The 27,807-nt window shown below is 44.1% G+C and overlaps 1 protein-coding gene across 1 annotated transcript in view; it reads right to left on the bottom strand.

Annotated features, from left to right (window-relative positions):
* Positions 1–25,260, bottom strand: part of DMD (dystrophin) — a 2,615,032-nt gene extending 2,589,772 nt beyond the window's left edge. Inside the window, exon 1 of the mRNA XM_030202363.1 lies at positions 25,196–25,260. Coding sequence (XP_030058223.1) covers positions 25,196–25,226 — 31 coding nt within the window. The 5' untranslated portion in view covers positions 25,227–25,260. The remainder of the gene's footprint in view (positions 1–25,195) is intronic.
* Positions 25,261–27,807: the final 2,547 nt, after the last annotated feature.

Genomic DNA, 27,807 nt, shown 5'->3' with positions numbered 1-27,807 from the left:
TTTTCTTTTATGTACCATTAAATTCTTGCGGGGATGGGTGGGGATGGGTAAGATTCCAGTGGGGATGGGTAAGATTCCAGCAGGGACGGGTGGGGATGGGTAAGATTTCTGTCCCCGTGCAACTCTCTAGTTTTGATGTTTTGCCAGTGTACTTTTTAAAAGAATTCTTCCTTGAAGTTTGCATCCCTCTCCCTGCTTCTCCACCGTCCAAAGGGAAACAAATCCATGTAACAAGCAAAGTTTACCGCTCTAACAAGATTAAAATGAGCCCAGCCGCTGATAAAAGCAGCTGCCTTCTCTGTCCTTCACTTTGGTTTCCAAGAATGAACCTGCAAAAGAAAACTGTGCTTTCTCCCTGGGGAGTTCTTCCCTGACCCGGCTCTCTGGGTTTAAAAAATGTATTAAGGAGTGTGATTTGCTTTCAATAGCCAGAAAGGGATTTTGGCTCAGAAATGTTTCTGTAGGGAAAAGAGACCACACTGGCATGGATGAACACAGTCCTCACAGCTGTCTCTGTCCTTGTGTTGACCTTCTGGGAAGTAAACAACATTCCTACTGCAACACACCTTAAAACGCCTCTCTAAGGGCAAGATTTACACGCATAAAGTGGGTATTGTGTGTTATTAATTCTTTGGTCCCACTGAATAAAATTAGACCTGATACACGTTACAGCACTTTAGCACAGGATCCCAAAAGTATCTTTCAGTAAATGTCAATATGGTTCTTATTGACCACTAGTTTCCTCTAAAAAGAGTTCGATGAGGTATAAAATCATCTAAAATCATCGAAAAGCTATGAGAGTAAAAAAAACGAAAATGACAGCAGAATAAAACAATAGTGTCAGGGATTTTCCCTAATACATAAAATGTACAACTTCCATAAAAGAAACACTTAGAGGAGTATTTTCAAAGCACTTAAACGTACAAAGTTACATAGAGGGGCATTGTCAATATGGTGTCTAAGTTGGACTTCAGACATTTTGCGCTAAATGTCCCAAATCCTTATAGCAAACGTAACCATTTTTGAAATCGCACGAACCCTCTACATTTTGCGCTTCTTTTTTTTTTTTCTCAAAAATGGACCAAAACCCAAAACATCCAAAGCATAAAACCCTGTTTGAAACAAAAACAAACCAACAACAACAAATATATATATATATAATATAATTTATTTTATTAGGATTTATTTACCGCTTTTGGAAGGAATTCACTCAACACGGTGTACAATAAGAATAAATCAAACATGATCGATAGGCAATTACAGCAGTAAAAATATTCAAACAATACAAAGTATGGCATGGTACACTACTTACAATGTCAACACAATACGTAATAGAACATTTTAATTGACAGTATTGGGTATAAGCAAAGATGGAACATATAGACAGGTAAGAGAGTAAGAGGAGTTACAGAATAAGGCGACTAATTTAGAGAATAAGATGACTTAATTTTAAAAAAGGTGTGTGTGTATATATATATATATATAATAAAACTCACCCTCAACGTTCTGAAGACACTGACGTCACTTCCTTCACGAAGGGTTCGTGGTGGTGAAGCCACCGAAATCACCAAGTCTCTGGGCCCCGCCCTCGCGTCAAACGTGATGACGTTGAGGGCGGAGCAATGGCGTCACACATCGAGGGCGAAGCAATGGCGTCAGTGGCTTCACAACGAAGAAGGTGATGAGGGTGCATTGACGAGGTGCGGAGCAATGGCGTCAGTGGCTTCACAACGACGAAGGGGTAGGGGGGGGGATTGGGGAGGAAACCCTTGCTAGCGCCCGTTTCATTTGCTCCAGAAACGGGCCTTTTTTACTAGTGTGTATATATATATATATATATATATATATATATATATATTACTCATACTGCAGTGGGACATGTTTATCCACTCCTACCCTAGCTGAGATAATATTTAACCATCTCTCTGACCTCATGTGCAACTTTCTTTAAATCAGTCACCTTACTTTCTAACTCCTCTTACTCTCTTACCTATCTATATGTTCAATCTATGCTTATACCAGTGGCGTAGCCAAGGGTGGGCTTGGGTGGGCCCAGGCCCACCCACTTTGAGCTCAGACCCACCAGTAGCAGCACACCTATGATGTGGCCGGCAGAGATTCCCACGCTGAAAACTCCCAACAACTGTCCCTCCTGCATACCTTATAAATAGCAGATCTTCACCTGCAGGAAGCAGCGACTGATACATGCTGCTCACACCGGCCCCAAAGCCTTCCCCTCTGATGTATTCCCGCCTATGCAGAAACAGGAAGCTGCATCAGTGGGAAGGATGTGGGGCCAACATGAATACTGTGTATTAGTTGCTGCTTACTGCCAGTGAAAATCTGCTATTTAAAAGGTGTGCAGGAGAGGGGATTATATTTGAGAGACCATATGGCATGCAGGCGAGAGAGGGAGAGACCAAATCACCTGTGGGATGGGGTGGGGTTCTTCTGCCCACCCATCTTGGGCCCAGACCCATCCAAAATTGAGTGTCTGGCTTATACCCTTCACTATCAATTAAAATGTTCTATTATGTATTGTGTTTATTTTTACTTATTTGTTACATTTGTACCCCACATTTTCCCACCTATTTGCAGGCTAAATGTGGCTTACACAGTACCGTAAAGGCATACGCCAAGTCCGGTTGAGAACAACTACAAGGGTATGTTGTAATCGAATAAGGTAGGTGCGTTTCAGGCACCATGAAGGTTGAAGGGAGGGGAGGTTGTAAATTGTCCAGTACGATCATTGGTTATGCTGTGTTGCCGGATGTGGGGATTTTACGTTGGATCGGTGGGGTAGGTCTTTTTGAAGAGGTTGGTTTTTAATGATTTCCTGAAGTTTAGGTGGTCATGGCTTGTCTTCACAGCTTTTGGGAGTGCGTTCCATAGTTGTGCACTTAAGTAGGAGAAGCTAGAAGCATGGGTTGTTTTGTATTCAAGTCCTTTGCAATTTGGGTAGTGGAGGTTTAGGTATGTTCGTGTTGACATTGTAAGTAGTATACTATGCCATGCTTTTATTGTTTTTGAATAATTTTTACTGCTGTAATTGCCTATTACTCATGTTTGATCTATTCTTACTGTACACCGCCTTGAGTGAACTCCTTCAAAAAAGGAGTAAATAAATCCTAATAAATAAATAATAATTTGAATTTTGGACATTTTGTACAAAATGTCGAAATACATCATACTGAAAATGCCCCTTCACATCAATGAATTCAAAAATGTGTGGGATAAACACAAAGGAATCCTGGATGGAAGGCATGGAATCAAACAAGCTTAGCTGGGATTTGATGGCAACACCAGTAATTGGTAAGCAAAGCCAGTGCTGGGCCGACTTCTATGGTCTCTGCCCTGAAAATGTCAAGGACAAATCAAGATCAAGCATCTTATACTGAGTTTATCTTATTGGGCAGACTGGATGGATTGTACAAGTCTTTATCTGTCGTCATCTACTATGTTGCTATGAATGCTGGTGTTAATTAATTGGTGACCGGATTTAGTGGCATTACATAAGTACATACATGTTGCCATACTGGGACAGACCAAAGGTCCATCAAGCCCAGCATCCTGTTTCCAACAGTGGCCAATCCAGGTCACAAATACCTGGCAGAAACCCAAAGAGTAACAACATTCCATGTAGAACCCCAGAGAGTAGCAAGATTCTAGAATTCTAAAGAATAACAAGATTCCATGCAGAATTTCAAAGTGTAGCAACATTCCATTTAGAACCCCAAAGACTAGCAAGATTCCATTCAGAATCCTAAGTGCATAAGTATTGCCATACTGGGACAGACCAAAGGTCAATCAAGCCCAGCATCCTGTTTCCAACAGTGGCCAATCCAGGTCACAAGTACCTGGCAAGATCCCAAAAAGTACAAAATATTTATGCTGCTTATCTCAGAAATAAGCAGTGGAGTTTTTCCAAGTCCATTTTTTTTTGTTACATTTGTACCCCGCGCTTTCCCACTCATGGCAGGCTCAATGCGGCTTACATGGAGCAATGGAAGGTTAAGTGACTTGCCCAGAGTCACAAGGAGCTGCCTGTGCCTGAAGTGGGAATCAAACTCAGTTCCCCAGGACCAAAGTCCACCACCCTAACCACTAGGCCACTCCTCCACTCCACATAATAATGGTCTCTGAACTTTTCCGTTAGGAAGCCGTCCAAACCTTTTTTAAACCCCGCTAATCTAACCGCCTTTACCACATTCTCTGGCAACAAATTCCAGAGTTTAATTGCACGTTGAGTGAAGAAAAATTCTCTCCAATTCGTATTAAATTTACTACTTTGTAGCTTCATCACATGCCCCCTAGTCCTAGTATTTTTGGAAAGATTAAACAAACAATTCACGTCTACCCGTTCCACTCCACTCATTTTATAGACCTCTATCATATCTCCCCTCAGCCCTAGACACTTCAGCCTTTCCTCATAGGGAAGTCGTCCCATCCCCTTTATAATTTGTGTCGCCCTTCTCTGTACCTTTTCTAATTCCACTATATCTTTTTTTGAGATGCAGCGACCAGAATCGAACACAATATTCGAGATGCGGTCACACCATGGGCCGACACACCGCATTGACGGTGGAAACTAGCCACTAAAAAGAGCGGTTGAATATTTTAAAAGTTGTTTGCTCTTCACAGCATGAAACATTAGTTTGGGGCATTCTTAGATATATATCCTGAGCTCAAAAGAAAGCCAATTAACTTCCAGTCTGAATAATTATCACAAGATACCCAGTGCTGTGGGCTGTATCGCTTAATGAGACAGTGGAGCACTAATTTGGTAAGGAGAGATCTGGTTTTCATGTGTCACCCTTGAGCAGATTGGTTTTCATGGGAATTCTCCCTGCTACAATACATCAGTCATGAGAAAAGGCAATTTTTAAATGCCAGTTTTCTTATTGGCTAAAGATGCATTTTAATGAACTGGCGGGAGTAACAGCTGAGCTGCTGGTAACCCAAATTAATGGAGATAAGGGACACGGACAGTTCTCAGATAAGCCCCGAGATTGTTTAAGAAATGCCAGCGTTTCAGGAGCAGCCTTTTCAAGAAGGCGCAAGAACTAATTTATGGGGTAATTAAGTTTTCATTCTGCCATGACAACTGGACTCTCCTGCATCTGACTGCACACTGCTACGTCTGGAGAACTTATGAATCCTGGATATTTAATTCCCATTTCGCCAAGAGTTTCAAGGCGCATTCTAATCAAGACCAGGTTCGGTGGACCGTGGTACAATTCAGTGATACGTTCATTATAGTCTGTGTTTGATATATGTGAGGGAACTAACCAAGTGTTTTCAAGTGGACGAATGCACATCTACCTACGTTAAAACATTCTGAATATTATCCTTACTCAGTGCAAACACAATTATATCTGATCACAAACACATCTCTCTCCATTTTCATTAATAGACCACAAAATTGGTAAATGCTGATCCCATCCCCCACTGTTCAAGCTAATATCTGTCACCCATATCCACTGCTACAAGTTGCTTATTAAAACCCAGAACTGAATTTCAGCAGTATATTAAAATACCACGTAAGTTTTGAGGACCGCAGGAAACGCTGGGGCCACTGCGAGGGGGAGGGAAGATTGTGGTCAGATGGACTTGCACAGGGAGAAGGACTGGTTAGAAAGATGTCAGACCCCCAGGGAGGGGAGGTGGAGAATTGTTGGAATTAAGGGAGGGAGAGAGAGAGAGAGAGAGACACCTGGACTAAAGAGGAGGGGGTTGTGGTGATGGAGGGAAGAGAGAGACTGGATTGGTGGGGGGGGGGGAAGAGGGGGATAGATCCTGGACCAACGGAGGGAGGGACAGAGAGAAAGACTTTACCAGGGGTGGGAGTGCAGGAAGAAGGGAAGAAAGAGGGGACATATGTATAGCACTGCGTATGTCTTGTAGCACTATAGAAATAATTATTATTAATAGTAGTAGTAGAAGTTGGACATGGGGAGGGACAGGTACACAGAGAGGAAATGCAGACCATGGCGGGAGTATAGAGAAAGGGACACAGAGGAGGTATGCTGTTGTGAAAAGGGTCCACTGCTTCCCAGCAAGGTGGAGCCATCCACCAGCCGTTTTCCAGGTCTCACCACAATTGCAGACAGTGGCTAGGTCAAACGATTTTTATTATCAAGCCAATAACAGCTGTCACAAACTTCAGTACATAGGTTATCCCCAAACAAACAGGTTCCAACCACATAGGTTTCCAGTAAAGCAAGTAAATAAAGCAGGCTTCCAATAAAGCATGGGGAATAAAGCAGGCTTCCAAATGTCAGACTTCCAATAAAGCAGATAAATGAAGCAGGTTTCCAAATACATCAGGCTTTCAATAAAGCAGGTATCTCTCACCTCCAACACCCTTCCAAACCCTCAGGAGCTGGTCATCCCTGCCTTGGAACTCTCCCACCCCTGGGATTCCTCCCCCATCTGATCTACCCCCCCTTCCATATAATCCATCCAATCATCTTCTTCCCTCTCCATGGGCCCCTCTCTATTCCAGCTTGGCCGCATGGTATATTGATTGCGTATCCAGGGGAACTGAGCTTCTTCCCTCCGCCTCCCCCTAGTGGGGGACGAAATTATAGGCTCAGCCTGGCTATCCCCCTGGCTCCCTCTGCTGGAGCTGGGAATCCATTCCCTTGTTTCCAGATTACTCCCCGTCTCCCTCCTTGCAATGGCTTCTGGTACTTGTATGTCAGGGTCTAAATGCTTCATCCTAGCCACCCTGGCAGTAGTCTTGTCACACTGTATATACAGGGAAGCTATGGACACAGAGGACAGTTGCTGAACAAGGAGGGAAGTGATAGGGACAGGGACACTATGAGGGGAGATGCTGAACAGGATGGATAGGGACACAGAAGAAAAATGGATAGTGGACATGAGAAGAAATGACAAAAACACAGGAGACCCTGGAAAAGAGAAAAGTGGAAAAGAGATATTGAGACCAAAGCAATGACCAGACAACAAAAGTAGAAAAAAGTTGTTTTTTTTCTTGTCTTGAATTTATTAACTTGTAAATACATCAGCTTTTGGAAACGTGCATCACTGAGATCTTGATTTCAATTTTTATCTCTGCTACTATGACAGGTTTTAGGTCTAGAATGTGTTTAATTTTTGCAGGATTTGTTTACTGGAACTCTTAGGGGATCCTTCCTCCTTCTCCTCTGCTCCCCCCATCCCTACTACCTTGGGAAAGATAGCATTATAGGGGGTCCATAATTTTTCCTCCCAGGGACCATTTAGTCCTAGCTATGCCACTGTTTCCACTCTATGACATATGTAGCTGAACCTCTTCCCCAAACAGATCAATTTAATAAAGGTTTCTCTATTGCTCCATAACATACTACAATCATTTGGCCTGTTGATCAACAGCAAGAAAATGTTCCCTGAAAACTCTTCAGACCTTGCCCATTTAAACCATGCTGAATATAAACCCCTAACTGTTTGAGCTGGCCCATCCCCTCCTCCATTAAATAGGGGCATTCCAGGACACCTCTGTATGTAAACAATGGCATGCTGGAATTGCTCTTTATAAGTAGATGCCGCATATTGAGACATCTAAATGCACACTAAAGATACACTGAACCCAATTGCTCTTTATACGTAGATGCCGCATATCGAGACGTCTAAACACACACTAAAAATACACAGAATCCAATTGCTCTTTACATGTAGATGCCACATATCGAGACGTCTAAACTCACACTAAAGATACACTGAACCGAATTGCTCTTTATATGTAGATGCCACATATTGAGATGTTTAAACACACGTTAAAGATACACTGAACTGAATTGCTCTTTTACAGGTAGATGCCGCATATCGAGACATCTAAACTCACACTAAAGATATACAGAACCAAATTGCTCTTTTACAGGTAGATGCCGCATATCGAGATGTCTAAACTCACACTAAAGATACACAGAACCCAATTGCTCTTTTACAGGTAGATGCCGCATATTGAGACATCTAAATGCACACAAAAGATACACTGAACCGAATTGCTCTTTATATGTAGATGCTGCATATCAAGATGTCTAAACACACCCTAACCCGTGTCAAGCAATTTCTTTCTGTTTCCATCACACAACTAAGACTGTTTTCTTTTTTGCTTCTGTTTCTTTTGTAGCTTTTCCACCGGGTTTACTGGACAGGACACTTTGGTCTCTGTCTACCGTTTTCTGATTATTATGTTGCCATCATCAATAATTCCCTGTTGCTAATGTAGCAAATAACAATTGTATTTCTTCACCTCGCACAGTTTGCGGAGTACACCAGTGAGATGCATTTCCTGTCCCCTCTCAAAGATTCCTCTTATTCTCTCTTGAATAGCTTAAACTTTTCAAACAAAGGCAAGCCAACATTGACCTTTTCCAAAGCAAAATGAGAACATTTTTCCAACAGAATAAAACAGCAATATATAGCTAAAATGACTCCCAAAGAAACAGAAAGGAGACAAAAGTGATTCAAATCGTTTAGAGTTTTTAAATATCAGCACGTGAAGAAGGTTAGGAGGCTAATAGGTCTTGGAGGAGAAATATTCTCATAGAAAGACGGTTCTTGGTTGGGTCTTATGAGCAGACCTTTTCGTTCCCACACTGAAGTCTCATGACCTTCACAAAAGTGCTCCTCTCTCAACCAGTTGCTTTGATAACAAAGTCACTGTCTCCAAGGAGTCAAGAGGGGCTTTCTGGGAAAGAAACCTGTTGCCTATTTAAGAATCCAATCAAGTCCTGAGCATAGTGAGTAAAAAATAAACCAAGGTCACTGTTATTTCATCTTACTGTGATTTGGCTCACCCTCAAAATGCATGTCCCTGTTTATCTGAGCAGCAGCAGAAGCGACTCCATTAACTAAGAACACATCACTGAAGAATCCTGGTCATAAAAAGATTTTAAACTCAATTTACCTTAACATCCAACATGTGGATGTCCACCCTTTAAAGGAGTAGTAACGGTGGATAGCGTATCTGAGTTAAAAAAAGATTTCGACAAATTCCTGGAGGAAAGGTCCATAGTCTGCTATTGAGACAGACTTGGGAAGCAACCGCTTGCTCTGGGATTTGTAGTATGGAATGTTGCTACTCTGAGATTCTGCATGGAATCTTGTCACTCTTTAGGATTCCAGAATCTTGCTATTCTTTGGGGTTCTACATGGAATGTTGTCACTCTTTAGGATTCCAGAATCTTGCTATTCTTTGGGGTTCTACATGGAATGTTGTCACTCTTTAGGATTCCAGAATCTTGCTATTCTTTGGGGTTCTACATGGAATGTTGCTACTCTGAGATTCTGCATGGAATCTTGTCACTCTTTAGGATTCCAGAATCTTGCTATTCTTTGGGGGTTCTACATGGAATGTTGTCACTCTTTAAGATTCCAGAATCTTGCTATTCTTTGCGGTTCTACATGGAATGTTGCCACGATTTGGGTTTCTGCCAGGTACTTGTGACCTGGCTTGGCCACTGTTTGGAAAACAGAATACTGGGTTAGATGGACCATTGGTCTGACCCAGTATGGCTACTCTTATGTTCTTTTATGAGTGATGGACCACAATTGGCAGCACACCACTATGGTGAATTGCAGACTGTAAACACGAGGACCAAATAGCTCTTGATAACAGCAGTTAAGAAGGGACTCAAGAAGCTTGTTTGATGTCAGATCTGTAGTTGATTTGATTTAGATTGTAAGCTCTTTGAGCAGGGACTGTCTTTCTTCTATGTTTGTGCAGCGCTGCGTACGCCTTGTAGCGCTATAGAAATGCTAAATAGTAGTAGTAGTAGTAGTAATTTATAACCCACATTTATATCTGCCCATCTAAATAGCCCCACCTATAGAAGGCACACAAAATACCTGGAAGAAACATCCAGAGATGCGGACAACCCAGGATAGCATCTCGTCCTGGCACCCTGTACCCAGGTAGCATGCACTCCTGCATAGTGGGTACGGTGGAAGGTGAGTTTTAGAGAAAGTCAGTCGTTTGGAATCAAAACAAAGAGGCCTTAATATTGCATTTCCTCTGCTCCCTGGCCATTTCCTCCTGGCCCTGTAGCGAATGCTTTCTATTGTTTATGTCAGCTAATAACTAGCCCAGTTTGATAGCTTTGGAAGGTGTCTTCTCTGCACAATGGCCTTTAGCAGCTGTTGATGCTGGGCTGGCCCTGACACAGACACAGTGTTATCACCATTGCATTCCTCATGAGAACATGGCACTGGACTCAGGCTGAAAAAATTCCTTCAAGCTAAGACAGGCTGCATACCTGAAGCGACTGGAAATGTACAGCTTTTTAATATATAAAGTAAATCAACCAGCAACTTTTCCTTGTGGCCTGTTTGCCTGTAAAGGATAGTATGATCTTTCTGGTTTCTAGCGATTGAAACTGCCTGCATTTCTAAGAGTTCCAATGTTGTCGGAGGCTCCACAGCCCCAATCCTGCTGCTTGGGGACCTGTCTCCTTGCTAAAGAGGCTTCTCTTGAACATATGACAGGATTTGTTTTTTTTTTTTAATTTTTATAAAATAATCGCAACTTTCCACATGTTTATATTTCTCATATGTTGTCTGCAAGCCATTCAAGCAGTGTACATTCAGTTAAAGCAGATATTTTTCTGTCCCTGCCTGGAGAGCTCACAGGATGAGTCTGTACCCGAGGCAATAGAGGATTAAGGCACCCTTTTAATAAAGGGTGTTAAACCCTGATATGTGATTACAGTGCAAGAAAATGTTTATTGCAAAATGTGTTGAAGTGGGTTTCTTTTTGTTACATTTGTACCCTGCGCTTTCCCACTCATGGCAGGCTCAATGCAGCTTACATGGGGCAATGGAGGGTTAAGTGACTTGCCCAGAGTCACAAGGAGCTGCCTGTGCCTGAAGTGGGAATCGAACTCAGTTCCTTAGTTCCCCAGGACCAAAGTCCACCACCCTAACCACTAGGCCACTCCTCCACTGTTGCTACTATTTGAGATTCTACATGGAATGTTGCTATTCCACTAGCAACATTCCATGTAGAAGTTGGCCCTTGCAGATCACCAATGTGGCCGCGCAGGCTTCTGCTTCTGTGAGAAGCCTGTGCAGCCTTCTACATGGAATAGCAACATTCCATGTAGAATCTCCAATAGTAGCAACATTCCACGTAGAATCTCCAATAGTATCTATTTTATTTTTGTTACATTTGTACCCTGCGCTTTCCCACTCATGGCAGGCTCAATGCGGCTTACATGGGGCAATGGAGGGTTAAGTGACTTGCCCAGAGTCACAAGGAGCTGCCTGTGCCTGAAGTGGGAATGGAACTCAGTTCCTCAGTTCCCCAGGACCAAAGTCCACCACCCTAACCACTAGGCCACTCCTCAAAATATCCCCTTTTCCACAGGTTGTGTGCATTATGGCTTTTCTAAAAATATGTTTGGGAGGGGGTGCAGAATGTGCATGGAAGCATTAAATTTATTTATTTATTGCATTTGTATCCCACATTATCCCACCTCTTTGCAGGCTCAATGTGGCTTACAATACATCATGGGTACTGGAAATAGGAGTGCATATATATTAGGTTTACAGAAGGTTTGTGTTACATGGTGGTGAATTATAAACGTTTTTACATTAGCTTGCAGTAGTATTTATGCTTAATTTATTAGGCGGGGTATAAGTTTTAAAAATAAATAGGCTGGCAATGAGTTAAAATGGGAGCACTAACCCTGGGATTCTATATATAGTAACGTGGAGGGGCGTAATCGAACGGCACCGGCCATCTACATGGGCGGCCATCTATATGGCTGGCTCCGCAAACAGCGGACCCGAACCGTATTATCGAAAAAGATGGCCGGTCATCTTTCGTTTCAATAATACGGTTGGGGCCGGTCAAATGTCAGAGATGGCCGGGTTTCAGATGGCCGGCATCGGTTTTCGCCGATAATGGAAACTAATGCCGGCGATCTCAAACCCGGCCAAATCCAAGGCATTTGGTCGTGGGAGAAGCCAGCATTCATAGTGCACTGGTCCCTCTTCACATGCCAGGATACCAACCGGGCACCCTAGGGGTGCTCCCAGGTGCATAGCTCCCTTATCTTGGGTGCTGAGCCCCACAAATTCCTCCAAAACCCACTCCCCACAACTGTACACCACTACCATAGCCCTTACGGATGAAGGGGGACACCTACATGTGGGTACAGTGGGTTTTGGGTGGGGGTTGGAGGGCTCACATTTACCACCACAAGTGCAACAGGTAGAGGGGATGGGCCTGGGTCCACCTGCCTGAAGTGCACTGCACCCACTAAAAACTGCTCCAGAGACCTGCATACTGCTGTCATGGAGCTGGGTATGACATTTGAGGTTGGCATAGAGGCTGGCAAAAAAATGATTTTTTTTTTTTTTAGGGTGAGAGGGGGTTGGAGACCACTGGGGGAGTAAGGGGAGGTCATCCCCGATTCCCTCCGGTGGTCATCTGCTCAGTTGGGGACACTTTTGTGAGGCTTGGTCCTAAAAATAAATGGACCAAGTGAAGCCGGCCAAGTGCTCGTCAGAGCCGGCCTTCTTTTTTCCATTATCGGCTGAAGCCGGCCATCTCATAACCACGCCCCTGCCCCGCCTTCCATACCCTGCCAAAACGCCCCTTGAAGTTTGGCCGGCCCTGCGATGGAAAGCAGTTGAAGCCGGCGAAAATCGGCTTTCGATTATACCGATTTCGCCGGCTTCAGGAGATTGTTGGCCATCTCCCGATTTGTGTCGAAAGATCGCCGTTCTTCTCGTTCGAAAATAAGCTTGATTTGTATCTGCTATTTTAAGGGCACAGACCATAGAAGTCTGCCCAGTACTAGCCCCGCCGCCCAACCACTAGCCCTGCCTCCCACCACAAATCAAGGTAAGGTATACACAAAAATTAGCACATATGAGTTTATCTTGTTGGGCAGACTGGATGGACAGTACAGGTCTTTCTCTACCGTCATGAAGATCTGTCTGCTTAGGTAAGTGTGAGAATGAGAGGGATGAAGAATGAACCAGGGGTCTTCCTGGGTAGTGGGTGTTTCCAGAGAAAATTGGGGGTTGGATCTTTGGGGGAGGAGAGATCTTGCCTAGGGAGAGTTTCAAGCTAAGTTGGAAATTGAGACTGTTGGGTGGGAATGGGGGGGGGGGGGGGATCTAGTCCACAGTTCCCTGTAAGCTGAGTGAGAGTCCCTCAACTGCATTGCTACCAGTAGGGGGTGGTGCTTCAATATTATATTTTCAATTGCTTGGGACAGGTAGGTACCCTGGAGTCCTGCAGAGCCTGCCTGCCCCTAACTATTGGAAATGAGATAGTGAAACAGCACCCCCTACTGGCAGGATTGCAGGTGGAGGATTCCTGCTGAGCTTAGAGGAAACAGTAGTCTAGTCTGAGCGGGTAAAAAATTGGGTCAGACCTGGGACAAGGATGAGCCAGGACTTTATGATGGGGGAATTGTACACACACACACACAAAATAAAGACAGAGACAGAGAGAGAGAGAGATCACAGAATTTTGCAGAAATTTCAAAACTGTGCACTATGTACATAGGATCTGTCCGGGAGAAGAAGTAGTAAATTTAAAACGAATCAGAGAAAATATTTCTTCACTCAACGTGTAATTAAACTCTGGAATTTGTTGCCAGAGACTGTAGCAAAAGTGGTTAGCTTAGCAGGGTTTAAAAAAAGGTTTGGCTAACTTCCTAAAAGAAAAGTCCATAAGCCATTATTAAAATGGACTTGGGGAAAATCCACTGCTTAGTTCTATAATAAGCATTATAAAATGTATTGTACTGTTTTGGGATCTTACCAAGTACTTGTAACCTGGATTGGCCACTGTTGGAAACGGGATACTGGGCTTGATGGACCTTCAGTCTGTCCCAGTATGGCAACACTTATGTACTTATGGATAGTAAATGTCATGTATGCGCAGACTGGATAGTCCATATGCTCTTTATCTATACTTCTATGAGTTAATCTCAGGTATAAAGTGTTAAGCACATTGGAAATGTGAGGGGCCTTTTTACTCCCATTCAATCCCGATGAGGCTATCAACACCCCCACCCCCCGCACTTGCCTATCCCACCTAACACTTATCCACTTATCAGGGGGATAGGGGCCTGGCAGGTCCAGGGGAGGGGGGTAGGAGAGAACCCCAGATGCTCCTGCTCCGTTGTCAGCCCTGCAAAATGGAAGCATTAACTCCTAGCCATAATGCCGTGAGACTACAGACAGGGGTCAGAGCTATCATTTTGCACTAGGAATGGAGCATCCAGAGTCTACTCCTGTCCCTGCTCCATGGTGCGACCGCACCTCGAATATTGCGTTCAATTCTGGTCGCCGCATCTCAAAAAATATATAGTGGAATTAGAAAAGGTGCAGAAAAGGGCAACGAAAATGATAAAGGGGATGGGACGACTTCCCTATGAGGAAAGGCTAAAGCGGCTAGGGCTCTTCAGCTTGGAGAAAAGGCGGCTGAGGGGAGATATGATAGAGGTCTATAAAATAATGAGTGGAGTTGAATGGGTAGATGTGAAGCATCTGTTCACGCTTTCCAAAAATACTAGGACTAGGGGGCATGCGATGAAGCTACAATGTAGTAAATTTAAAACGAATCGCAGAAAATGTTTCTTCACTCAACGTGTAAAACTCTGGAATTCGTTGCCAGAGAATGTGGTAAAGATGGTTAGCTTAGCGGAGTTTTAAAAAAGGTTTGGACGGCTTCCTAAAGGAAAAGTCCTTAGACCGTTATTAAATGGACTTGGGGAAAATCCACTATTTCTGGGATAAGCAATATAAAATGTTTTGTACTTTTTTGGGATCTTGCCGGGTATTTGTGACCTGGATTGGCCACTGTTGGAAACAGGATGCTGGGCTCGATGGACCTTTGGTCTTCCCCAGTATGGCAATAGTTATGTACTTATCCCACTACTTCAGGGATCGGCAATCACGGTCCTCAAGAGTCACAACCCAGTCAGGTTTTCAAGATTTCCACAATGAATGCACATTAAGTTCATTTCTACGTACTGCTTCCATTTTATCTAAATAGATTTATTTATTGCATTTGTATCCCACATTTTCCCACCTTTTTGCAGGCTCAATGTGGCTTACAATACATCATGAATAATGGAGATATTTAAGAAATAAACATTTAGTATTATAGAAGGATCTTGGGTAACATGATAATGATAAAGCATGATATTAATATAACAAGCAAATAGTAAAGACAATTCTGGGTATGTGTGAAGGAGTTCATATTTGTTGGTCTTTGTGGTATGTCTTGTTAAAGAGATGGGTCTTCAATAGTTTGCAGAAGTTGGTTAGTTCATGGATCGATTTTAAGTTACGCGGTAGTGCATTCCAAAAATGTGTGCTCAAGTAGGAAAAGGTTGACGCGTGCGTTAGTTTGTAATTTAGCCCTTTACAGTTGGGGAAATGAAGATTAAGGAATGTGCGGGACGATGTCTTAGCATTCCTCATTGGTAAGTCTATCAGGCCTGACATTTAGGCTGGGGCATCTCCATGAATGATTTTGTGGACCAAGGTACATATTTTGAACGTGATGCGTTCTTTAAGAGGGAGGCAATGCAGTTTTTCTCGTAGGGGTTTAGCACTCTCATATTTTGTTTTCCCAAATATGAGTCTAGCTGCCGTGTTCTGGGCTGTCTGAAGTTTCTTGATTATTTGTTCTTTGTAGCCAGCATAGAGTGCGTTGCAGTAGTCTAAATGACTGAGTACCATTGATTGTACCAGGCCTCGGAAGACGGTCCTTGGGAAGAAAGGTCTTACTCTTTTTAGTTTCCACATTGAGTTGAACATCTTCTTGTGCATATTCATTGTGGACATCTTAAAAACCCGACTGGGTTGTAGCACTCAAGGACTGTGGTCACTTACCCCTGTACTAGTAACACCCCCCAGTAAGACCTGGGGGAGGGGTGAAGTGTCTCATTGAGGCAATCATTTTCTTTTTAATGCAGCAGGTTGCTGTAAATGCATTCAAAGATCATGTATGTACTTGTATCTGCTCAAAAATACTAGGACTAGGGGGCATGCGATGAAACTACAGTGAAGTAAATTTAAAACAAATCAGAGAAAATTTTTCTTCACCCAACGCATAATTAAACTCTGGAATTCGTTGCCGGAGAATGTGGTGAAGGCGGTTAGCTTGGCAGAGTTTAAAAAGGGGTTAGACGGTTTCCTAAAGGACAAGTCCATAAACCGCTACTAAATGGACTTGGGAAAAATCCACAATTCCAGGAATAACATGTATAGAATGTACGTTTGGGAAGCTTGCCAGGTGCCCTTGGCCTGGATTGGCCGCTGTCGTGGACAGGATGCTGGGCTTGATGGACCTTTGGTCTTTTCCCAGTGTGGCATTACTTATGTACTTATGCCTAATAAATAAATACATAAATCCTAATAAAATTTGCTGGACAGTGACTGTATGGGAACACACTGCACAGGCTTTACACTTAGAATGTGTTAACCTTTGCACATAACACATGGTATGTGCAAAAACTTGTCAAAAACGGCCTCCTAAATTGGAAAATGTGACAGGATTGCAAACATTATGGCATGTGTAACAAGGGATAGACCTTTCAGCTGAAATCGTATGAAGCTTTTCTGGCTGCAGTTTGATTATTTTCCCTTAAACCTCCAGAGGACGGACGTGCCAGACCCCAATGCAGAAAAGCTTACAGCCTTCTCAGCTCTCCGAACAGCTTGCCTGTCAGTAGACGCAGTCGGTGAGTGACCCTCATACGTTCTTCTCCCTGCAAAGATCAGCATTAAGGGCTAAAGTTAACCTCCTTGGAGATGGAGTCGGAGCGAAAAGCGCCTGACACAGCGTTTGCCTCTGGGACCTCTCGGCGACTCCATGAAAATGCTGTGGGAAGAACAGACTTTAGGAATACAAACTGTGGGGCTGGCATGTGAGCTTAAGGAACAAGAGGAATTCAAAAAGAAAGCTGGAGCAGGGGCGTAGCCAGACTCCCAATTTTGGGTGGGCCTGGGCCCATGATGGGTGGGCAGAAGAATTGCGCTTTGTCCCTCAAGTGATTTGATCTCTCTCTCTCTTTCCCTCCACCCACACCCCCACATATCTTTTAAATAGCAGATTTTCACCAGCAGCAATTAATACACACTGCTCATGTTGCCCCCACAGCCTTCCTTGTGATGCAACTTCCTGTTTCCACATAGGCGGTAATATGTCAGAGGGAAGGCTGTGGGGCTAATGCGAGCAGTATGTATCAATTGCTGCAGTCGAAGATCTGCTATTTCCAAGGTAACATAGTAGATGACGGCAGAAAAAGACCTGCATGGTCCATCCAGTCTGACCAACAAGACAAACATATGTGTATACCTTACCTTGATTTGTACCTGCCTTTTCAGGGCACAGACCGTACAAGTCTGCCCAGCAGTATTTCCCGCCTCCCACCACTGGCTCTGGCACAGACCGTATAAGTCTGCCCTCCACTATCCTCGCCTCCCAACCACCAACCCCTCTTCCCCCCACCTGCTCCATCATCCAATTTCGGCTAAGCTTCTGAGGATCCAGGAGGATATGAAGGGACAGTTGTTGGGAGTTTTCGACTGGTGGGGCTTGGGGATCCCTGCCAGCCACATCATAGGTGTGCTGCTACTGGGTGGGCCTGGGCCCATCCAGGCCCACCCTTGGCTACGCCACTGAGCTGGAGAAAGCTCTGAATTTGATAATCTCACATGTGTAAAAGAATACGCTTGGCTTCCAATTTGGTACTAATTTTAAGCCTTGTTTCATTTATTTTTCTCAATAGGTTTTATGTGAAACAGTTTTATTCTGCCTTCAATTTTACTATTCCTTCAATACATACCATCCTACAATCAAATTCAAAATTGACTACTCCCCAGAAAAAGTCAATTTTTTGGACACCACGGTCTCAATCAGTGATGGCTGTATACAAACATCTGTATGCAAGAAACCCACAGACAGATGTAGCTACCTCCACAACTCCAGCTTCCATCTTTCACATACAAAAAGATCCATCATTTACAGCCAAGCCACAAGATACCACCGTATCTGCTCTGACCCAGGGGACAGAGACAGACACCTTAAAACCCTGACTGAATCCTTCAAACAGAAAGGCTACAACCCCAAAATAATCTCCAAGAATATTGCCTCCTCCCTCAAAACACCCAGGGAGAATCTGCTACAGTACAAAAAGAAAAAATCCACAGACAGAATCCCGCTTGTAGTGACATACAATCCAGAGCTGGAAAAACTGAGGAAAATCATAAGAGATCTACAACCTATACTCCAGGAGGATGAATTACTGAAAGAGATATTCCCATCCCCACCAGTACTGGCCTTCCGACAGCCACCCAATTTAAAACACAAGCTAATCAGAAGTAAACTTCCTTCACAGACTGAAAAGGAACAGAAGGGCACACTTCCCTGTAATTTATCCAGTTGCAAACTATGCCAAAATATTTCACAGGACCCCAAAGTCATCCACAAAGGAAAGATATTCAACATAAAGGGATCTTTCACTTGCTCATCTTCCAATGTGGTATATAACATTCAGTGTAAAAAATGTAACGAAGGATGCTATATTGGAAAACAGGCCAGATGCTTAAGACAAGATTCAATTTACATAGACATCATATGAACAAGGCTGGTGCCAGTAGGGTTCCCACACCTGTTGGTCAACATTTTACAGGACCAGGACACTGCACCAGTGACTTCACAGTGAGAATCCTCAAAGGTAACTTTAAAACCATACAAGAACGTAAGACCTTTGAAGTCAGAATGATTGAATATTTTAACACCCAACAGAAAGGACTTAACAAGGATCTGGGGTTCCTAGCCCATTATAAACCATAAAGCTGTATTTCTCTGTTGATCACCCCGTCCCTTACCTATCCACACCCATCCTGCTAGAATATCAATGATATGCTTTGATGTCCCCATGCATACCTCCTACCCACCCCCATCCTCCCACCCTGTCAGACTGTCATAGTAATGCTTGAATGTTTTCACTTATATACACTGTCAGCTAGCACATTTGCTTATTTCCGATCTGACGAAGAAGGGCAACCTTCAAAAGCTAATCAAGAAATGTATCAAGTTATGTCCAATAAAAAAGGTATCATCTTATTTTCTTTTCCATGTTTTATTTTGTTTGATTTCTATAGATTCTACATGGAATGTTGCTATTCCACTAGAAGTCGGCCCTTGCAGATCACCAATGTGGCCGCGCAGGCTTCTGCTTCTGTGAGTCTGACGTCCTGCACATACGTGCAAGACGTCAGACTCACAGAAACAGAAGCCTGCGCAGCCTTCTACATGGAATGTTGCTAGTGGAATAGCAACATTCCATGTAGAATCTCCAATAGTAGCAACATTCCATGTAGAATCTCCAATGGTATCTATTTTACTGTCATAGTAATGCTTGAATGTTTTCACTTACAGTGGTGGAAATAAGTATTTGATCCCTTGCTGATTTTGTAAGTTTGCCCACTGACAAAGACATGAGCAGCCCATAATTGAAGGGTAGGTTATTGGTAACAGTGAGAGATAGCACATCACAAATTAAATCCGGAAAATCACATTGTGGAAAGTATATGAATTTATTTGCATTCTGCAGAGGGAAATAAGTATTTAATCCCTCTGGCAAACAAGACCTAATACTTGGTGGCAAAACCCTTGTTGGCAAGCACAGCGGTCAGACGTCTTCTGTAGTTGATGATGAGGTTTGCACACATGTCAGGAGGAATTTTGGTCCACTCCTCTTTGCAGATCATCTCTAAATCATTAAGAGTTCTGGTGCAGCTTCAGCTCCCTCCATAAGTTTTCAATGGGATTAAGGTCTGGTGACTGGCTAGGCCACTCCATGACCCTAATGTGCTTCTTCCTGAGCCACTCCTTTGTTGCCTTGGCTGTATGTTTTGGGTCATTGTCGTGCTGGAAGACCCAGCCACGACCCATTTTTAAGGCCCTGGCGGAGGGAAGGAGGTTGTCACTCAGAATTGTACGGTACATGGCCCCATCCATTCTCCCATTGATGCGGTGAAGTAGTCCTGTGCCCTTAGCAGAGAAACACCCCCAAAACATAACATTTCCACCTCCATGCTTGACAGTGGGGACGGTGTTCTTTGGGTCATAGGCAGCATTTCTCTTCCTCCAAACACGGCGAGTTGAGTTCATGCCAAAGAGCTCAATTTTGTCTCATCTGACCACAGCACCTTCTCCCAATCACTCTCGGCATCATCCAGGTGTTCACTGGCAAACTTCAGACGGGCCGTCACATGTGCCTTCCGGAGCAGGGGGACCTTGCGGGCACTGCAGGATTGCAATCCGTTATGTCGTAATGTGTTACCAATGGTTTTCGTGGTGACAGTGGTCCCAGCTGCCTTGAGATCATTGACAAGTTCCCCCCTTGTAGTTGTAGGCTGATTTCTAACCTTCCTCATGATCAAGGATACCCCACGAGGTGAGATTTTGCGTGGAGCCCCAGATCTTTGTCGATTGACAGTCATTTTGTACTTCTTCCATTTTCTTACTATGGCACCAACAGTTGTCTCCTTCTCGCCCAGCGTCTTACTGATGGTTTTGTAGCCCATTCCAGCCTTGTGCAGGTGTATGATCTTGTCCCTGACATCCTTAGACAGCTCCTTGCTCTTGGCCATTTTGTAGAGGTTAGAGTCTGACTGATTCACTGAGTCTGTGGACAGGTGTCTTTCATACAGGTGACCATTGCCGACAGCTGTCTGTCATGCAGGTAACGAGTTGATTTGGAGCATCTACCTGGTCTGTAGGGGCCAGATCTCTTACTGGTTGGTGGGGGATCAAATACTTATTTCCCTCTGCAGAATGCAAATAAATTCATATACTTTCCACAATGTGATTTTCCGGATTTAATTTGTGATGTGCTATCTCTCACTGTTACCAATAACCTACCCTTCAATTATGGGCTGCTCATGTCTTTGTCAGTGGGCAAACTTACAAAATCAGCAAGGGATCAAATACTTATTTCCACCACTGTATATACACTGTCAGCTAGCACATTTGCTTATTTCCGATCTGAGGAAGAAGGGCAACCTTCGAAAGCTAATCAAGAAATGTATTAAGTTATGTCCAATAAAAAAGGTGTCATCTTATTTTCTTTTCCATGTTTTATTTTGTTTGATTTCTATAGATTCTACATGGAATGTTGCTATTCCACTAGCAACATTCCATGTAGAAGTCGGCCCTTGCGGATCACCAATGTGGCCGCGCAGGCTTCTGCTTCTGTGAGTCTGACGTCCTGCACATACGTGCAAGACGTCAGACTCACAGAAACAGAAGCCTGCGCAGCCTTCTACATGGAATGTTGCTAGTGGAATAGCAACATTCCATGTAGAATCTCCAATAGTAGCAACATTCCATGTAGAATCTCCAATGGTATCTATTTTACTGTCATAGTAATGCTTGAATGTTTTCACTTATATACACTGTCAGCTAGCACATTTGCTTATTTCCGATCTGAGGAAGAAGGGCAACCTTCGAAAGCTAATCAAGAAATGTATTAAGTTATGTCCAATAAAAAAGGTATCATCTTATTTTCTTTTCCATGTTTTATTTTGTTTGATTTCTATTGATAACCTGTTTGGGGAGAAAGCCGGCCATTAAGAGAAGTGCACTTTCGGAGAGAAAGACGGCTATTAAGGGAAGTGCACGTCAGGGACGGCCATCAAGGGAAAATGAACGGCAGGAACTTTTTTAATTTGTATGAAGTCTTTCTTGAACATTTCTCAAAACAGTATCACAAAATACAGCACTCCAGAACAAGTAAGTCATAACATAACTGATCAGCAAGATCCTTTTTTTTTTTTTTTTTTTTACGAGCTGGCCGACTGGCTTCCCCTCCTAGGAAGGAAATGTTTTAAAGTTTTTTTTTTTTTTTGGGTGGGAGTGGGTTGGTGACCACTGGAGGAGTATGGGGAGGTCATCCCCGATTCCTTCCGGTGGTCATCTGGTCAGTTTGGGCATCTTTTTGAGACTTGGTCGTGAAAATAAATAGACCAGGTAAAACCGGCCAAATGCTCGTCATCCCCGGTTTTCTTTTTTCCATTATCAGCTGAAGCCGGCCATCTCGTAAGCACGCCCACATCCCGCCTTCACTACCCTGCTGACACGCCCCCTTGAAGTTTAGCCGCCTCCGCGACAGAATGCCGGCGAGTGTGTCCAAAAATCGGCTTTCGATTATACCGATTTGGCTGGTTTTAGGAGATGGCCGGCCATCTCCCGATTTGTGTCGGAAGATGGCCGGCTATCACTTTCGAAAATAAGCTGGATAGTAACATAGTAGATGACGGCAGAAAAAGACCTGCATGGCCCATCCAGTCTGCCCAACAAGATGAACTCATGTGTATACCTTACCTTGATTTGTACCTGTCTTTTTCAGGGCACAGACCGTATAAGTCTGCCCACCACTATCTTCGCCTCCCAACCACCAACCCCTCTTCCCCCCACCGGCTCCGCCACCCAATCTCGGCTAAGCTTCTGAGGATCCCTTCTTTCTGAACAGGATTCCTTTATGTATATCCCACGCATGTTTGAATTCCGTTACCGTTTTCATTTCCACCACCTCCCGCGGGAGGGCATTCCAAGCATCCACCACTCTCTCCGTGAAAAAATACTTCCTAACATTTTTCTTGAGTCTGCCCCCCTTCAATCTCATTTCATGTCCTCTCGTTCTACCGCCTTCCCGTAAAAGATAAGTGGATGTATCATCAAATGCAGTAATGGGATTGACAATTTTATTTTATAGTTCAAAGTCTACCCCCCTCCTTGATTTTGCTCCAGAGTGACAGGCACAGTTATGGACCTGCAAGTGCTCAAATGTTAAAACAAAATGACTTTTTCTAAAATTGTACCTTTCACTGAAACAATAATCTGCTCAATATTCAAATGCTAGGAGGTGCTTTTGGTTGTTTTTCTTTTTTTTTTAATGCCGGCGACAGTGTTTAAATACGCTACTTATAAGAACACAAGAAAAGCCAGGCTGAGTCAGAGCAAGGTCCAATTAAACCAGCATCCTGTTTCCAACAGTGACCAGTCTGGGTCAGAACTACCCAGCAGATCCCCAGAGGTAGATGCATTTCCAATAGCTCATTTTCCAGGGGCAAACAAGGGCTGTCCCATGTATACCTCATAATTTTTATGGACATTTCTTCCAGGAACTCATCCGATCCTTTTTAAAATTCCACTATGTCGGTTGCCTTGACCGCATCCTCCAGCAAAAGATTGCGCAGTTTAATTATGGACTTAATAAAAAAAAAATGACCTGTGATTTGTTTCCTTAGTTTCATGGAGTGTTTTCTTAATTTTATGTTATTTAAAGGGTTAAACAACCATTTCCTATTAACCATTCTGCCTCACTCATAATTTTATAAACTTCTATCACATCCCCCCTCCCCCCCCCCCAGTCATCTCTTCTCCAAGCTGAAGAGTCTTGACCTGTTTAATCTCTCTTCAGAAGGGAGGGGGGTCACTCTTCACTGAACCTTCCAGTTGCAATGCACAGACATCGGTGGGAGGGGGTCCAGAGCCCGAGGTGAGGGGGCACATTTTACCCCCCCCCCCCCCCCCCCCGGTGCAGCCGACCCTCCCCACCATTGCCAACTTTGCCCCCCCCCCCCCCCGCCGCCGACCCTCTCGACCCACCCTCCTGCCACCGCCTACCTTTGCTGGCGGGGGACCACAACCCCTGCCAGCCAAGGTTGTGCAGGACGTCAGAATCAGAAGGAAGCCTTAAGCGATTAGAAGAGGACCTCGGCTGGCGGGGGTTGGGGTCCTCCGCCAGCAAAGGCAGGCGACGGCGGGTTGGCGGCAGGAGGGGGGGTCGGGCGGGTCATTGGCAGGGGGGTCCAGAGCCAAATCTACTTGGGCCCAGGCCCCCCTGGCCCCACATAGCTACGCCACTGCTCTATAGGATTCCAGAATCTTGCTATTCTCTGGGGTTCTACATGGATTGTTGCCACGATTTGGGTTTCTGCCAGGTACTTGTGACCTGGCTTGGCCACTGTTTGGAAAACAGGTTACTGGGCTAGACGGACCATTGATCTGACCCAGTATGGCTACTCTTATGTTCTTATGACTTCTGTGGGCTGAATATCACCCGACACATGTATATTTCAGGATTCTATAATCTATGCCCTGCCCATGATCCACTCAGACTCCTCCGCCCCTGCGAATGCCCACATGCAAACTATATGCCGACACTTATAGGCACCGTTTCACAGAACAACGCATAGCCAAATACTGCTATTTAAATGCAAACGTGCACAAGACACACAGAAATATCAGTATCCAGGGTATTCACGCACGCTCTTGACACTGTTCTGATAAAATAACCCCCACAGTGGCTGTGCCGCTAGAAAAAAAATAAATGATTTTCAATATCAGGCCCAATGTGTTTTCGTTATTTGTGTTCCCAGATTTGAAGAAGAAAGATCTTGAAGAAAAAAAACCCACTTAACTTGGTAAAGTGTTGCAGCGAAGCAAAAATCTCTGAGATTCCACCAACTCTGATACAGCCGCACTTTGCAGAGAAGTCTAGACAGCAAAAACCTACAAACGTTACTCCAACAGACCCTGTGCAATCTCTCTTGCTACTGCTGAAACAATGCTGCAACTGTATTATGGTTGTAATTATTCCACATCGTGTCCCCTGAAAAGAATTTGTTTTAATGTATTAGCTTTTGCAGCACACCTGAGCGCCATGCTGCTACCCAGTCTCAGGGGAAGTACAGTAATCCTGGGATTTAACTGTCTGCACACGGTACCTGCCCCACTTTTCGGTCACCTTACGCGTGGATATGGTTGCCCGATCTTATGGCTTCACTTGCAAAGAGAGAATTAAAAAAATCCCTGGCTACCTTATGGATTTCAAAACAGCTTTTCCAGAACTATCACCTCCGTTACCCATGTTTCGCTTGACTATAAATAAGAACCCCCCCCCCCCCCCCAGACTACACTTGCCATCTATTTTAATTACAGAATACTGAGCACATTTTAATCATGGAAAGGGAAGAGATAAGTCTTCTGGTTACAAAATAATCCCTTTTGGGATGTGACTCTCTGAAGGCAGTTTGCTCTCAGGCTCTGACACCCCCCCCCCCCCCCCCCCCCCCCCCCCCCCGCACACAATCCGTTCTCAAGGACCAGAGTGAAAAGAGATGTAGTCTGAGTACTTACAACTTTCCTCAGCTTCCTCATACCAGAGCATTTCAGAACGGAGTATAAAATGCAAAGGAACAGCCAAAAAGATGTTTCTTGCAGTTCTACTGTTCGCGTATCAGTTCCTCAGTCAAATTAACAAAAGTAGTAATCAGCATAATTTAAAGAAAAAACAAGAAAAAAACAAGCCAGCCTCTGTCTTTGCATTTTTTTTTTTTTTTACAATTCCTACGCAGAGTTCACAACTTCTGATATCTGGATGGTGTTGGGGGAAAATGAATAATTCCTACTCGCTTTAAACTGACAGAAGAACTCGTGCCAAGGGTTGGCGGAGGCCCCCAGATGTTTCAAATTCCAGAAAGAATGAACTCTCCCCTCCCTGAAAACAAGGCTGCTTCCCTAGTAGGAATCCCCCCTGGATTCGACATATAAGGCTCTGTTCCCAGGACGGCATGTGTTAAGTGGTGCTCAGAAGCTGACTGGTAGAATCCGAGTCCAAGGGGACAGGCCTGCCCGGCTACCCAGATCCAGAACAGAGATTCTAGGACACGCCTGGATTTCTGACAGAACATCCTGGATGCCTTCCATCCCATAGAGAGATGATTTTAATGGGTAAAATCAGGGGCCAGGGAAGGCTAGGTAGTCAGCTAGGGTAGCAGCTGTTGGGGGGGGGGGGGGGTGGGAGCGCCTGGCAGTCACACAAACTCAAAGACACAATAGCAGATTCTTTTAGGGATGGGCTGTCATTTGTAACAAATGTTCACTGGTAATATTTATTTATTTAACACATTTATATCCCACATTTTCCCCACTTAGTTGCAGGCTCAATGTGGCTTACACAATACCGTAGCGGTAGGCTCCGGTTCAATAATACATAGTAAATTCATAGGCATGTAATAACATTAGTATAAGGCAACAAAGAGATAAGTACATAAGTAATGCCACACTGGGAAAAGACCAAGGGTCCATCGAGCCCAGCATCCTGTCCACGACAGCGGCCAATCCAGGCCAAGGGCACCTGGTGAGCTTCCCAAACGTACAAACATTCTATACAATCAAGCCATTGTGACATCACTAATGAGGTTGGCTCTTATTGGTGGAATGAGCCACTATGACATCACAATAGGTTAAATCACTGCTCTATGTAATAAAAGTGAGCCAAGTAGAGGACATAAGTACATAAGTAATGCCACACTGGGAAAAGACCAAGGGTCCATCGAGCCCAGCATCCTGTCCTCGACAGCGGCCAATCCAGGCCAAGGGCACCTGGCGAGCTTCCCAAACGTACAAACATTCTATACAATCAAGCCATTGTGACATCACTAATGAGGTTGGCTCTTATTGGTGGAATGAGCCACTATGACATCACAATAGGTTAAATCACTGCTCTATGTAATAAAAGTGAGCCAAGTAGAGGACATAAGTACATAAGTAATGCCACACTGGGAAAAGACCAAGGGTCCATCGAGCCCAGCATCCTGTCCTCGACAGCGGCCAATCCAGGCCAAGGGCACCTGGCGAGCTTCCCAAACGTACAAACATTCTATACATGTTATTCCCGGAATTGTGGATTTTTCCCAAGTCCATTTAGTAGCGGTTTATGGACTTGTCCTTTAGGAAACCGTCTAACCCCTTTTTAAACTCTGGGGGTGGTGATAGAAGTCTAGTACAGTCCATATTTTCTAAAACTTTGCTTTAAGATATTGAACTCTGCTAAATTTCAACCCTGGGAACAAAATCAAACCAGTCAAGAATGGACAGGAGTTGCAAAATACTGCAGCATGAATCAGAAGGACAGATGCACTTGTCTATCCAGCAGCTGAAAAGCAAGTGATGACAGAGAAGGAGAAAGTGAGAGAGAGAAGGGGGGGGGGGGGCAGAAAGATACAGAGACAGATAGAGAGCGAGAGAGAGAGGGAGGGAAAGGCAGAGAGGAGGGTAGAGAAAGGAAGATGGGAGAGAGGAAGGGAGGGAGGGAGGAAGGAGAGTGAGAAAGAGGGAGGGAGGGAGAGACGGGAAGAGACAGAGAGGGAACAAGGAGAGATGAAGAATGTGAGACAGGAAGATGAAGAAATGGATGGAAATATGATGGAAAGAGAAGCAAGGGACTTCTTAACTACCAAACTGCATGATAGAATTCAAAAACATTCCTCGAAAATGCCATTCAATAACTTAAGGGTTTGATATTCAGCTTGGTTTAAACTGGGCAGGAGAGGATTAAACAATGCTGACTGAGCAGGCTTGGAGGAGTGGCCTAGTGGTTAGGGTGGTGGACTTTGGTCCTGGGGAACAGAGTTCAATTCCCAGCACAGGCAGCTCCTTGTGACTCTGGGCAAGTCACTTAACCCTCCATTGCCCCATGTAAGCTGCATTGAGCCTGCCATGAGTGGGAAAGCGAAGGGTACAAATGCAACAAAAATAAAATAGATACTATTGGAGATTCTACATGGAATGTTGCTACTATTGGAGATTCTACATGGAATGTTGCTATTCCACTAGCAACATTCCATGTAGAAGCCTGTGCGGCCACATTGGTGATCTGCAAGGGCCAACTTCTACATGGAATGTTGCTACTATAGGAGATTTTACATGGAATAGTGGAGATTCTACATGGAATGTTGCTACTATTG

This window comes from Microcaecilia unicolor, chromosome 4 (assembly GCF_901765095.1).
Source record: "Microcaecilia unicolor chromosome 4, aMicUni1.1, whole genome shotgun sequence".
Lineage (NCBI taxonomy): Eukaryota > Metazoa > Chordata > Amphibia > Gymnophiona > Siphonopidae > Microcaecilia > Microcaecilia unicolor.
This window is presented reverse-complemented; position numbering and strand designations above follow the sequence as displayed.